General features: G+C 38.3%; 1 protein-coding gene across 2 annotated transcripts in view; it reads left to right on the forward strand.

Moving 5' to 3' along the window:
* grk3 (G protein-coupled receptor kinase 3) overlaps window positions 1-12,793 on the forward strand; it is a 303,291-nt gene that overhangs the window by 246,921 nt on the left and 43,577 nt on the right. For both annotated transcript variants that reach the window (XM_043715595.2, XM_087999986.1), the window contains exons 15-16: window positions 598-698; window positions 11,396-11,462. In XM_043715595.2, coding sequence (XP_043571530.1) covers window positions 598-698; window positions 11,396-11,462 — 168 coding nt within the window. The remainder of the gene's footprint in view (window positions 1-597; window positions 699-11,395; window positions 11,463-12,793) is intronic.

Below are 12,793 nucleotides of genomic sequence, written 5' to 3' on the forward strand. Positions count from 1 at the left end.
TATTTCAGAGGCTTCTGGATGGCCCCTACAATCTATCCTCGGCAAGCCTGTGCTCATTCCAAAATGTTGCTGCTTGTATTTAACTCACTCCAATCTCATTCACCCATCCTCATTGTGCATGCTTACCCTCACTGGTTCGTGAGGGTAATTAATATACTTAATTTTAAGATTCTCATCTTTGTCCTCAAAATCCATTGCAGTCTTGCCACTCCCTAACCCTATGGACTCTCTCGAAGACTTAGAAGGCTGAGAATGATGCTGTTTCTGAGTTTTGACCTGTTGCACATCAATTTTCATAATCCACCAGCAACACTTTTTTGTCTTCAAATAGTTGGCCCTATTTTCTGGACTCTTTCCCTAAATTTCAGTGTTGATCTCGCCTCTTTGAGGATGATCTATAAAACCAACCCCTTTATTGAGCATCTGGACATTTTTCTTGATGTCTCCTTGTGGGGTTAGATGTTTTTTATCAATTCTGCACTTATATGACCTTTGTAGTAACTGAGGATGGGGGAATTGGTGTTTGATGCAGTAGAAAGGAATGTATAGTACAGCTGTCAGCTTTGATGGTGTTTAATTTTTCTATTTCTGCCTCAGAATGTGGAATTACCAGATTCTTTCTCTGTGGAGTTGAAGTCTCTTTTGGAAGGCCTACTACAGCGAGATGTTGCAAAGAGGCTTGGGTGCCTGGGACGAGGGTAAGCTGGAGCTTTATGATTTCCTTATGCTTTGGAACAGGTTACAGGTCTGAAGCACTATGTGTTGAGACTGTGGCTTCTCAATACATCATATGGTAAGTGCTGGTTGAACCTGACCTTAAAATAATAATGCAGCTTCATGATGCCAATGATTCTAGGTACAAGAGTTAAAGCTAGGAAACTTATCCCAGATGTGAAATATGACAAGTTGGGGTTATATGATGCAAAATAAAAAAATATAGCCCACAGGTTTGATGTAGAATGAGATTTATGTTTTAAATATCCTATGTGTTAAGTTTGGATGTTTGAATTAGTGACGTATAGCTTTGCTGTGTGTCTGAAAGGATTAATAATAAACCTAAGTATTTTTGTAGCCATGGTGACTTTTTTTCCAAAAGCAGGTTAGGAAATCTCTTTTTTTAGAGCTCATGGGAAGGTTTATGTCATAGCAAGGTAAACAATTGTACTCAAAGTTCTGTTGAAATTTTTGTGCTTTTTTTTAAAGTTTAAGTATCCGAGCAATGGTTTCCTACCTTTCCAGTATCAAGGCACATTTCAATGAAACGAAAATTCCCCACTTCACCCACATTTTTCAATGGAACTGATGTGAATATCCATGCATGAGCAGTGTTGAATCTCCACACATGCATGTTATCAAACTTCTATATGTGCACGGCCCTGGACGCTTGTGCATGAGCAATCAGTGGGGGCTGTGGTATCTGCAGTTAATGCCTTCAAAAATCAACAATGAGCCCTCTGAGGAGATTGGAAGTATGGACATGGCCTCGATGCCGAGGTAAAGTGGCACTGCCTCCTGAAAATTTCATCCCACACTTCTTATCTTGTCACCATGGCACACCGCTTGAGAAGTACTAGTTTATTGAGAGAGAGGCCTTTTCAGTTTCACTTTCAGTTTGGGTAGTTCTGCACATGTTTTTCATGTCTAAAGTCACTCCTGAGAAAGGGAGAAGACTGTCACATTTGTGAATATTAGATTGCCTTAGAGTAAGGGGTTAGTGATAGTCCCAGGCAAGACATTTTGGGATAAAACTGTGAAGACTGGTTTTCTGAAGTTGGGTATATTTAAATTCAGGGCAATGCCATATATTAGTTGGAGTCAAATTAAACCCATCAAGATGTTGGAGAAAAGGATTTTCTGGTGTGAGGAATGCTCCCATACAGGGATGTTTTGAGGACCTATAACAGAGCATTTTTGGGAATAATGAGATTATATTTCACTGTGTATTTCAAAATGTTTAAATTGTGTTATAAGTAAATATTCTGCTTTGTCCTAATTTATCTTTATCCATTTTGTTTTGTAAACTTATGTTTTATGTTAAAACAATATCAGCAAAACTGCATATTTATGTTTCAGTGAGATTTCACCTCATCACAACCAAAACAAAACAAATATGATCTGTCAGTTCAAATTCCAGTCTGGAACCTGACTTATCCAGTCATAATTTCGGCAAGGATTATAATACTTGGGACTCTTGGCAAGATTTTTGAATTCAGTCAATTCAGGAGTACTGTGTGCAATTCTAGTCACCCCTCTATAGGAAGGATATTAATAAATTGGAGAGAGTTCAGAAAATATTTACCAGCATGTTGCTGGGAATGGAGAGTTTGAGTTATAAAAATAGACTAAGTTGACTGGGACTTTTTTTCACTGGAGCATAGGAGGTTGAGGGGTGATCTTGTAGAGGTTTATAAAATAATGAGGGACATAAATAAGGTGAATAGCAAGGATCTTTTCCTTAGGGTAGGGCAGTTCAAAACTAGGGGACATATTTTTAAGATAAGAGGAAAAGGCGTTAAAAAGAACATGAGGGGCAACTTTACTACATAGATCGTGGTTCGTATGTGGACTGAACTGCCAGAGGAAGTGATGGATACAGGTACAGTCACAACATTGAAAAGACATTTGGATAAGTACATGTATAGGAAAGGTTTGGAGGGATATGGGCTAAATACAGGCAAGTGGGACTAGTTTGGTTTGGGAGCATTGTCAGTGTGGACTATTTGGACCGAAGGGTCTGTTTCCATGCTCTGAGTCGGTCTCTTTCTTATAAATGTAATGGCAACAAAGTAATTCTGGACAGAAACCTGCATGAAATTTGCAGATGGATTTGCATGTTGCTAAGAGTTTTCTGGAAGTCAAATAAGTAACAGTGGATTGTTTAAAATTTTTGACTAAAGCTAAGTGGAAAGAGTTAGCAATATGTGGAAAATAGAAGTAAAAACATAAGGATGAGATGATTCAAGTGATTATTTAACATTTAGTCCGGTAAGAAATTAAACCTGAAATCCAGATGTCACCGCTCAAATTATCTAAATTGCAGTTACAAATGAAAAAAAAAACTGCAAGAAAGAGAAATAACAAGTCTTGAATTGAAGGAGAGAAAAAAAATAGATGGAAATAAAGTTAAGAAAACCTGATGTTGAGGAAAATAGAAAGTATGGGGATAACGAAGAGAGAGGAAACAGAAGAGCAAAGGGAGATGGGATTACAAGGACTTGAACTCTGAAGAGATGGGGAAATTAGAGAATGAGTTAGCAAAAGAAAAGCTTAGAATAAAGAAGGCTTAAGAGGTATTTGTTCAGAGGCTGTCTCTGATTCCGATGAGGGATTTGATTTAACCAATTTTAGTAAGGAAGGAGTCAAAAGCTATTTTATTTGCAAAGGTAGCCAGACAGATGTAGTGGCCAAGAAGTTGGATTTTAATGTTAAGAGATTTTTGAGATAAGTACAGCTATGACTGTGTACATCATTTTGTCAGTTATACAACCTACAAAATATGAAACTGGCAAAGTTTCAATACTCGATGGTTATGAGTTTGTGCCTCAAACTTATCAATTGAAATTTAGGACTACAAGAAAGAAACCTAATCAAACATTTGTCGAATTTGTCAGGGGTAAAGAAATACTGTGGGGTCAGTGGTTGGAGAAAAATATTGATAATGTAAAGGAAATTATGATAATGGAGTAATTCAGAAAGAAAGCATTCCTGTGAATTAAAAAAAAACTTGTGTAGCTGAATATCAAATATTTAAGGTAAGTGAAACAGCAGTTCTGACCAAAATCAATGACATCTTGCAAAGACATTTATAGATAGGAGTTGACCCTATGGAATCCACAAAGTAATTGGAAGGTTATAAAATCTATGAATTGAAAAGGAGCTATTTAGAGAACAGACAATAGGGCGTCAGCGTAGTAAAGGAGAAAGCCTGGGACAAGAAAGTGATATAAAGTAATTAATATACTTTCATTGTAGCAAGATTGGACATATCAAAGCCAACTGTTGCAAATTAAATGGAGATCAATTGCAGTAGTAGGAATGTCTGAGTAGCCTCAGGCAAGAGGAAAAGAAAGTTTGGTACAAAAATCTGCAGCAGTTTCCTTGGAATGTATCAAGAAGGGAGAGTGCATTCCGGACTGTCATAGAATACCATAGAATCCCTATAGTGTGGAAGCAAGACATTTGGCCCAACAAGTCCACACCGACCCACATGAGAGTACCTCATCCACATTGTGATGATGCTCCTCCTTTAACAAGGTTATGCTGTCCATGGCTTTTTTTTCCGGAGAGGTTGTAAAGGCAGCAATTCCGAAAAGTCTGGCTTAAATGAGTTTTAGGGACAATTTTATTATAACTAACAGATACTGTCTCAAGGCTTTCAAGTTTTAAAGAAAAACTCTTGTACAATGAAAGGGGAATGGCCTGTTCTCCCAGCTCAGCTTTTCTCTGGTTTGGTTTGGTTTGCAAGCAGTAGTGTTGTGAAGCTGCTGGACCCAAAGAAACAGGTCCACGCTGATTCTCTTTCTCTGACATCTCTCCTGTAAGACCTTGTGTTGGATTTTATCTTTTGTGCCGAGGGGTATTTATGGGGATTGTTGCAAGTATTTGGAACAGCATCATTAAGTTGGTATAATCTGTTGGGTTTTTGGATAGGTTAACTTGTTCTACATTGTTCTGTTTTGTTTGTGTTCCATTCAGTAATCTTGTAAATAAATTCTGTTTTGCCTAAACTTAAGTGGTTTGACCAGCTGGATCTCTCCTGGAATATCCACCTTACACCTACTTAAAACAACTAGCAAAGTTAGGGTCTGGGCCACATTCTTGAAATATTTTGAAGGGGTCTGGCCTGGTCCATAACAACATCTATTTGTCTACCATATATCCCTACATTTCCCAAGAGTAATGCACCTAATCTACACATTCCTGAACACTATGGGCAATTTAGCATGGCTAATTTACCTAACCTGCACATCTTTGGACTTTGGACTGTTATGAAAATTAACTAGAAAAATTAACAGCAGTCTGATTTTTCAAATATTAACTAGAATATTGGCTTCACCAAGGTTGATGAAACAACCAGTGGAAGTAAAATAAACTGAAATTTTACAATGTTAGGTAGTCAGGAAACAATGTTTTGATTAGACCTCAGGCCCATAGAAGTAGATAGGAAGAAAAGGAGTCTATGAAATGGGAAGATGATTTAGAAATTCACATGTTGGATACATTATTTTGAAAATTAATTATAACAATAAAGAGAATGAAGCTAATAGGTTTAGCCCACCTTTTTTTTATAGCAATGTAACAAATAGATTTGGCATTGAGAGTTATATGAAACAGATAGCTCAAGTGTGATACTGCACGATGGTTGCTTTTAAGTACCACAGAGGTGTGATTTAAGTTTGTATTATAAGTAAATAATCTGGTTATTCTATTATATCTTCAATTCTTTTTGCTTAATAATTTTCTGTTTTATTGTTAAAACAAAATATGCAACATTGCGTGCTTTTGCTTAATGAAAAGAACACCTTGTTAAAACCAAAACAAAACAAAATATCATGTTCAATCTGGATTTCAGTCTGGGATCTGACTTGTCCAGTAATAATGTCAGCTGAGATAATAACAATAGCTTCATGAGAGAGATGTTTTCCTCATCTAATTTACGAGTTTTGTCTGAGGATATAACAAAGCAACTTAAGGCAGGTAAGACAGTAGATATGATATACTTGAACTGAAGGAAGATCTTTGATATAGCTTCTCAGGAAATTCAGCCATTAAAAATAAGTAACTACTCAATGGAAATATTTTACAATTGCTATGTAATTGGTCGATTGGTGGAAACCAGATTTTGAGGGTACAGAGATTGTAATCAGTCAAAGGGATTGCCGGTTTTGCATTCTCTTTTGTAAATCTTCATAAACGCATATGATGCAAAACTAATGAAAATATAGATTGCAAAATTGACCGGGGGTTTGAATGTGCTTTCAATTGAAAAAGCAGCAAGCAAATGAAATTCAGTGTGTAGAAATTGAAAGTGATTTGCATTAGTAGGGGAAAATATTTGAGGAGCTGCTTGTTAAATGGAAATAAAGTAATGCATTTAGAAAGTGAAGGTTTCTCTCTTTGATTTTGCATGCAATGAATTCAAGCAGTGAACACATTCTTCATAAATAGATTTACAATTTTCCTATAGCTAGTAAACAGTATACAATTCAGCCATGGTTTCGCACAGCCATTAGAAAGAGAGATCCCATGACCTGCATTTAATATGGTTCCTAGCTGTTCCATGTGTTAAATAACAAAGTTCTGACAGAAAATTGAGTAAATACAAGAGAACCAGCACCTCTAATATTTACTTTGGAGTCTAATGGAAGAAAATTCAGTCTGCCGGCATGGTCCTGATCTTCCATTGTACTTTGGTGTGGGGGTGCATTAGGACCTGGTTATCCTCATACAGCAGTCACTGAAAGTCAACATGCAGGTACAGCAGACAGTGGAGAATGCAAATGGTATGTTGGCCTTCATAACAAGAGGATTTGAATACAGGTGTAGGGATTTCTAGCTTCAATTGGACAAGACCTTGCTGAGTTTGGTGTACAGTTTTGGTCGTCTTATAGAATGGAATTTAATATCCTTTATTATCACTTGTACTCCAGTACAGAAATATAGGAGTACATTGAAAAGTTTTACAATGGTTTTTACTGGCACCATCTTAGATACAAGTACTTAGGTACAAGTCTTACATGCAGAGTAAAAAAAAAAACTTTTATACAAAAGTGGATAAAAAGGAAAGGAAAGTAGTAATATTACTTACAGTTGTCAGAGAATGAGTTAGGAATGAAGTAGTTATAACATTATGAAAAAGATTTACATTGCAGTCTAATACAGAATTCCAAAAGCAACAGCCCAGCACAAGACGCCAGGCTCAAGCCCAACATTGTTCCAGCTTCTGGTCCACTTCTCACCAGCACTCTGCAGTAACAAGGGCTTTTGCCCAAAATGTCGATTTTCCTGCTCCTCGAATACTGCCTGACCTGCTATGCTTTTCCAGCACCACGTTCTCGAGCATCTGCAGTCCTCATTTTTGCCTAGCAGCAAGATATGTTGCGCTGTACCGGGATTCACCTCCACCACGTGCCACTTGGGTTTCCCCATGTGCCGTCGCTCTGGGATTTCAGCCCCTCTGTCATTCTAGGACTCAATCCGTCTGTGTTCACGTGACTGATTCTTGGGTCAGCAGAACTGACATCTGAAGAGAGACTGGATTAGTTAGGACGATATTTACTGGACTTTCAAAAAATGAATGGGGATCTTCTAGAAACCTAAAATTTTTGCAGGTAAATATAAAGTCCCCATAGAATTAGGTTGCTCTCCAATTTGAGAAACAACCAGTGTGGGAATTGAACTCGCCATGTTGACATAGTACTGCCGTGCAAACCAGCCATCCAGCCACCTGAGCTAACCAGCACCCATAAATCTATGCCTGAGACTAATGAGCCCAGAAAAAAGGAATCACAGTCCAAAAATATGAGGTAAACCGTTTAAAGACTGAGATGAGAAGAAATCCCTATACCCAAAAAGTAGTAAATCTGTGGAATTCTCTGCTACAGAATGCAGTTGAGGCCAAAACTTTGAACGTTTTCAAAAAGAAGTGAAGTGTAGTTCTTGGGACTAAAGGATGTCAAAGTATATGGGTAAAAAGCACAAACGGTGTTCTGAGTTAAATAATCAAGGCTAGTCAGACCGCATTTGTAATATTGTGAGCAGTTTTGCATCCTGTATGTAAGGAAGGATGTGCTGAGGTTGGAGGGAGTCCAGAAGAGGTTTACAAGAGTGACTCCATGGATGAAGCGGTTGTCATATGAGGAGCAGGTGAGGACTCTGGGTCTATGTTTGATGAAGTTTAGAAGGACCAGGGCGTCCTTATTGACACACAGAATACTGAGAGGCCTGGATAGAGTGGACATGGAGAAGATGTTTCCACTAGTAGGAAAGACTAGGACCTGAGGACACAACTACAGAGTGAAGGGACACCTCCTTAGCTCTGAGATGAGCAGGAATTTATTCAGCCAAAGGATGGTTAATCTGTGGAATTCCTTGCCGAAGAAGGCTATGGAGGACAAATCATTGAGTGTTTTTAAGACAGAGATAGATAGGTCCTTGACTGGTAAGGCATCCAGGGTTGTGCGGAGAACGCAGGAGAATGGGGTTGAGAAACACACCATCCATGATTGAATAGCGGAGCAGTTTCAGTTGACTGAATGGCCTAATTCTACTCCTGTGTCTGATGGTCTTGCAGATAAATGCTTGGTTGGGGAAAAACCATTTGGGGAGGACAGATACAGCAGAGATGGACGAACCTGGAGGATGAAATGGAATCCTTAACATCTGAGGAAGTGTTGGCTGGGAAACTGGGAGTTGGTGGCCTCATAATGAATGTTAGTTGATGACCTCACATTCGATATTTCTGGCAAAAGCTCACAAAGAGAAGGGTCCGCAGTAGAATGTGTAAAATGGAGCCAAGGGTGGAAATTGGATTGCTGAGTGTCAGTTAACCTTGTTGCTCAGTGCCAGGTTAAGCATCAATTGTTTCTTTGTGGCAGGGTTACTGTTTATATTGTGTTTGGTGACAGGCTTATGATTGATTTAGTCTTATTCACTGTCATAGCTAATTGTGAAACTCCCTTGCTCAGTGTCAGAGTTACTGCTGTTACCTTGTTGCTGAGCAGCAGGGGTACCTTCTTATGTAACACCAAATTTAATAATGTCTTGCTACAGGTTAATCAGTTATTTGGCTTATTGCAGATACTATTTGCGTGCATGTATATTTCATACAGACTTTAGTTTTTGTATTTTTGTCAATACCTTATTAGTTGATACTTTATTGCTCATTTCCAAGGCTTGTGATAACTTGGTGTAGAGTGCCATTTTGGTAATGTTTTTTTTTTCTCAGTGTCAATTTTAATGATTACCACTTGTTCTCTGCCATGGTTACACAGTAAGTTCTCATGTAGCATTTTGGTTGTATTCCCAAACATGGTTAATGTTAAGTGAAATCACTTTAAGCAAATCACATTTTCCCATTGACACCATTGTAAAAACTGTTGTGAGGTTCTGTAGGAGCCTCCTTATCAGAAAAAATTGAAACATTGTCTTGTAACTTGAAACACTTTACAGGGTTAAATTTCCACTTCAGTAAATTAAGAATGTAATATTTAAAATCAATGATGTAAAATAAGTTTAAGAATATATTATAAAATATGGAAACTTTTAATTGCCTTCCACTCACTGCTGATCCTCTTCGGGACACATTGCATTGTTTGACCATCCTGGTTGCTGCAGTTGCTTCTTGCAAACCCTCCAATTTGTGGCTGCTTTTCGCCAGCTCTTCTTGTAACCTCTGTTAATCTCAGTCTCACCTTCTCATTTACCTTTTCTCATGCCTAGCTCCTCTTCCCTGTGTCTGCTGCTCACCACTTCTCTCTCCTGAACCCTTGCTGTGAGTGAGAGAGCTGCAGCACTCCTAGAACCTTTTGAATGTGACAATAATGGTGATGTTAATTATAACAGTTTTAGTTTCACCATTCCACACGGTTGGCACCCGCACTTGAGCAACCTCTAGCTCCAAAGCTTAATGTCTTTGTAAAGTGATGGTCTTGTCTGGACCTGAGATAGGCCAGAACCATGGCTTAATGGGAAAGTGTGATTTGCTTAAAGTCATTTCAATTAACATTTACAATGTTCAGAGACTGAACAAGAACTCTAAATAAGGATTTACTGTATAACCCTCGCAATGAAGCAGGTCCCTTATTGTGCAAAAATGCTGAACTATGATTGTTCTAATTGATATCCACACTGTAGTTACACTCTCAGGGCCCTAGCATTATGACAGTTCCCTCAGTAAAAGCAAGGTTGCAGAAGAGAGAAGTGACAAGCAACTGAGTCATGGAGCACGAGCTTCAGCATGACGAAAGATCAATGTCAATGAGAGGGTGAGTTTTGCAGCAGCAGAGGTCACAAGTTAAAGCATCAGCAACAATTTAATTTAGGGAATAGGAAAGGCTATGTGTTAGGGTTGGCAGTAAGAAGGTAATGCTGCATTTTGGAGGGTCAGCAGCAACAGATTGAGTTAAAAATTGGTCAGTCCAAAATGGCACTGATTGGATCGTAGAGCCTGATGTAATACTTGTGAAAAACTGCATCTCGCAAATCTTTAAATGAGCATACAACCCCATATTCTGGAATACTTTGAAACAAAGCAACACAAAATTGGACAGACATAAATGGGGACTCAGTAAATTGGTGAGATCTTATTGCTTACTATCAAGCATACTGATGATACTATATTACTGAACCAGAGATAACAATGGAAGCTTATTGCTCAGTGCTAGATTTACTGATACTGTATTACTCAGTGCCAGGGTTAATGATAGTACCTTTTTTTCAGTGTCAGATTTACACATAATGTATTCCTCAGTACCAGGTTTAGGCACAACTTACTGCTCAGTGCTAAAGTTACTGAACTTATCTGGTTGTCAGCACCAGGCTAACTGATACCATATTTTCCTGTGCCAGGTTTACTGATATAATGTTGCTGTGTGCCAGGGTTATTGATATTGTCTTGCTCTGTGCCAGGGGTATTGATACTGAATTGCTTGGGGCCAAGATTACTGGTCATATTTTATAGCTCTGTGCTAAGTTTACTGATCAGACCTCTTTGCTCTATGTCAGGTTTACTGATATCTTATTATTCAGTGCCAGTTTTACAGATTATTCCTTGTTTCTTTGTGTCAGTGTCAGTGTTAGTGATTATATCTTGTTCCTGTTCCAGGGTTAACAATTAGCTTTGACACTGAAAACTGCATTTAATGATTATAATTTGTTGCTCATTGCCAGGCTTGATTTCTTGTTGCTTATGCCTAGGGTTACTGATTGTTTCTTTCTTTTAAGTGCTGGGCTTAACTACTATATTTTAGTTGCTTTGTGCCACGATATATATGATTATGTATTGTCCCCGTTCTTCCCGGCATTAATAACTTGTTTTTGCTCATTGCCAGTTCTGCTTGTGATTTATTTTTGCCCGATGTCAGTACCACTGATATTAGGACAAGTTGAGAAGACACTAACATCTACTAAACCTTTAAATCATTTGTTAGACCTCAACTGGATTATTTTGTTCAATTCTGAGCCTCACGTTCTTTCAAAGTCTTGGACAGAGTCCAGAAGAGATTTTACTACAAAGGTTTAGGGATGAAGTTCTTCAATTACATGGAAGGACTAGAAACTAATGTCTTCTTACACAGTGCCAGTGTTAGAGTTTACATCCTATTTCTTAATGCAACAGTTACTGATTATAATTTGTTGTTTGATGCCAGGTGATGAATGTATTTTGTCTCTACAGAGCAGTAGAAGTGAAAGAACATCCTTTTTTTAAAGGCATTGATTGGCAGCAGGTCTATTTACAGAAGGTAAGTGGTGCCTCATTTTATGATTTTGTTAAGTAACAAGTAAAAATAATAGAATGTTGGTGCACATTGAATTCTCATGCACAGTGCCCTCGAGTGGCACACTTCAGAAAATTTAGACTTTACGTAGATTTTACCACTTTACAAAATTTCTGTCATTGTGAATTCTGCAGTTTAGTTTCTTGGGTCAAAATCCTGGAATTCCCTCCCTAATGGCATTGTAGGTCAACCTTCAGGTAGACTGCAATGGTTGACATAGGTAGCTCACCACCACCTTCTCAAGGGCAACTAAGGATGGGCAATAAATACTGGCCAGCCAGCGATGCTTACATCCCACAAAATGAATTTTTTAAAAATGAAGAGAAACTGGTACCTGTTCCTCAGACAATAACTAATGTATAGCTTCCCAAACCCGGAGGTCTAGAATCACAGTAGGATCCCATAATGCCGTCAGAGAATAGTAAACAAGGTTACAGATCACATTTGTTTTTTGTAACTGTACCTTTCCTTAAGGAAACAAGATATGGCCCAAACCAATTGGCTGTTCAGATATAACCAAAAGTAACTGAATAAGAATGTTGTGAAGCATGTTGTTTTAGTCACCTTCACAAAACCAACCATGTCAAATGGGTGCAAAATGAAACATGAATTTTCATATATAATTGATGACCCGCAGAAGGAAGCCTGCAGCCGCATGAACTCTGAAATTACAGACCAGCTCCTGTCACAGCATGAATTTTCCTTTCTTCTGAGTTCCCTTTCTGGTCAGTGAAATGTCCAGCGGCATGGCAGTTCAGGTCAGAGAGCACGATGGTATCTATGAGCAAACTGGCCAAGGCCTACAGTTGCAGGAATCTGTTTCTGGCAGTGATGTCTGGGCCCAGAATTGTGGGCCTGTTGATAGGATGAACATAATGGCAAATAAGGTTAATAGTGGCCTTGCTGTAAGTGGCTGAGATCATGAGTAAAATGAAACTACAATCAGTTGGAGACTGTTCCATCAAACAGTGGCCTGTATAAGTAATTCCAAATGGAAGGAGAGTTGTTGCACAAAAATTACAAATCCTTCGAAGTGGGACTTCAAACATTATTTGGAATATTGAGCTACCGCATAGGTGAATGATGTGCAGCTTCTCACAAGGTCATTAGAAAGATGAATTGGATCCACTGTGTTTCCTTCATCCTCAAGAATGTTAGCAATCGTATAAAATTGATTGTAAATCATCTTTTAACTTAGCTAAAATCTGTTATTCATAATCAGAGTGCTCTTTCATAATGTGATGAGGGATTGCCTTGTATTTAGTATTAAATGTGCTGAATTGACTATCTTGGCT

The sequence above is a fragment of the Chiloscyllium plagiosum genome, unplaced genomic scaffold (genome assembly GCF_037043375.1).
Source record: "Chiloscyllium plagiosum isolate Xiang-an unplaced genomic scaffold, Cpla_swu_hap1 HiC_scaffold_24, whole genome shotgun sequence".
NCBI classification, from domain to species: Eukaryota; Metazoa; Chordata; class Chondrichthyes; order Orectolobiformes; family Hemiscylliidae; genus Chiloscyllium; species Chiloscyllium plagiosum.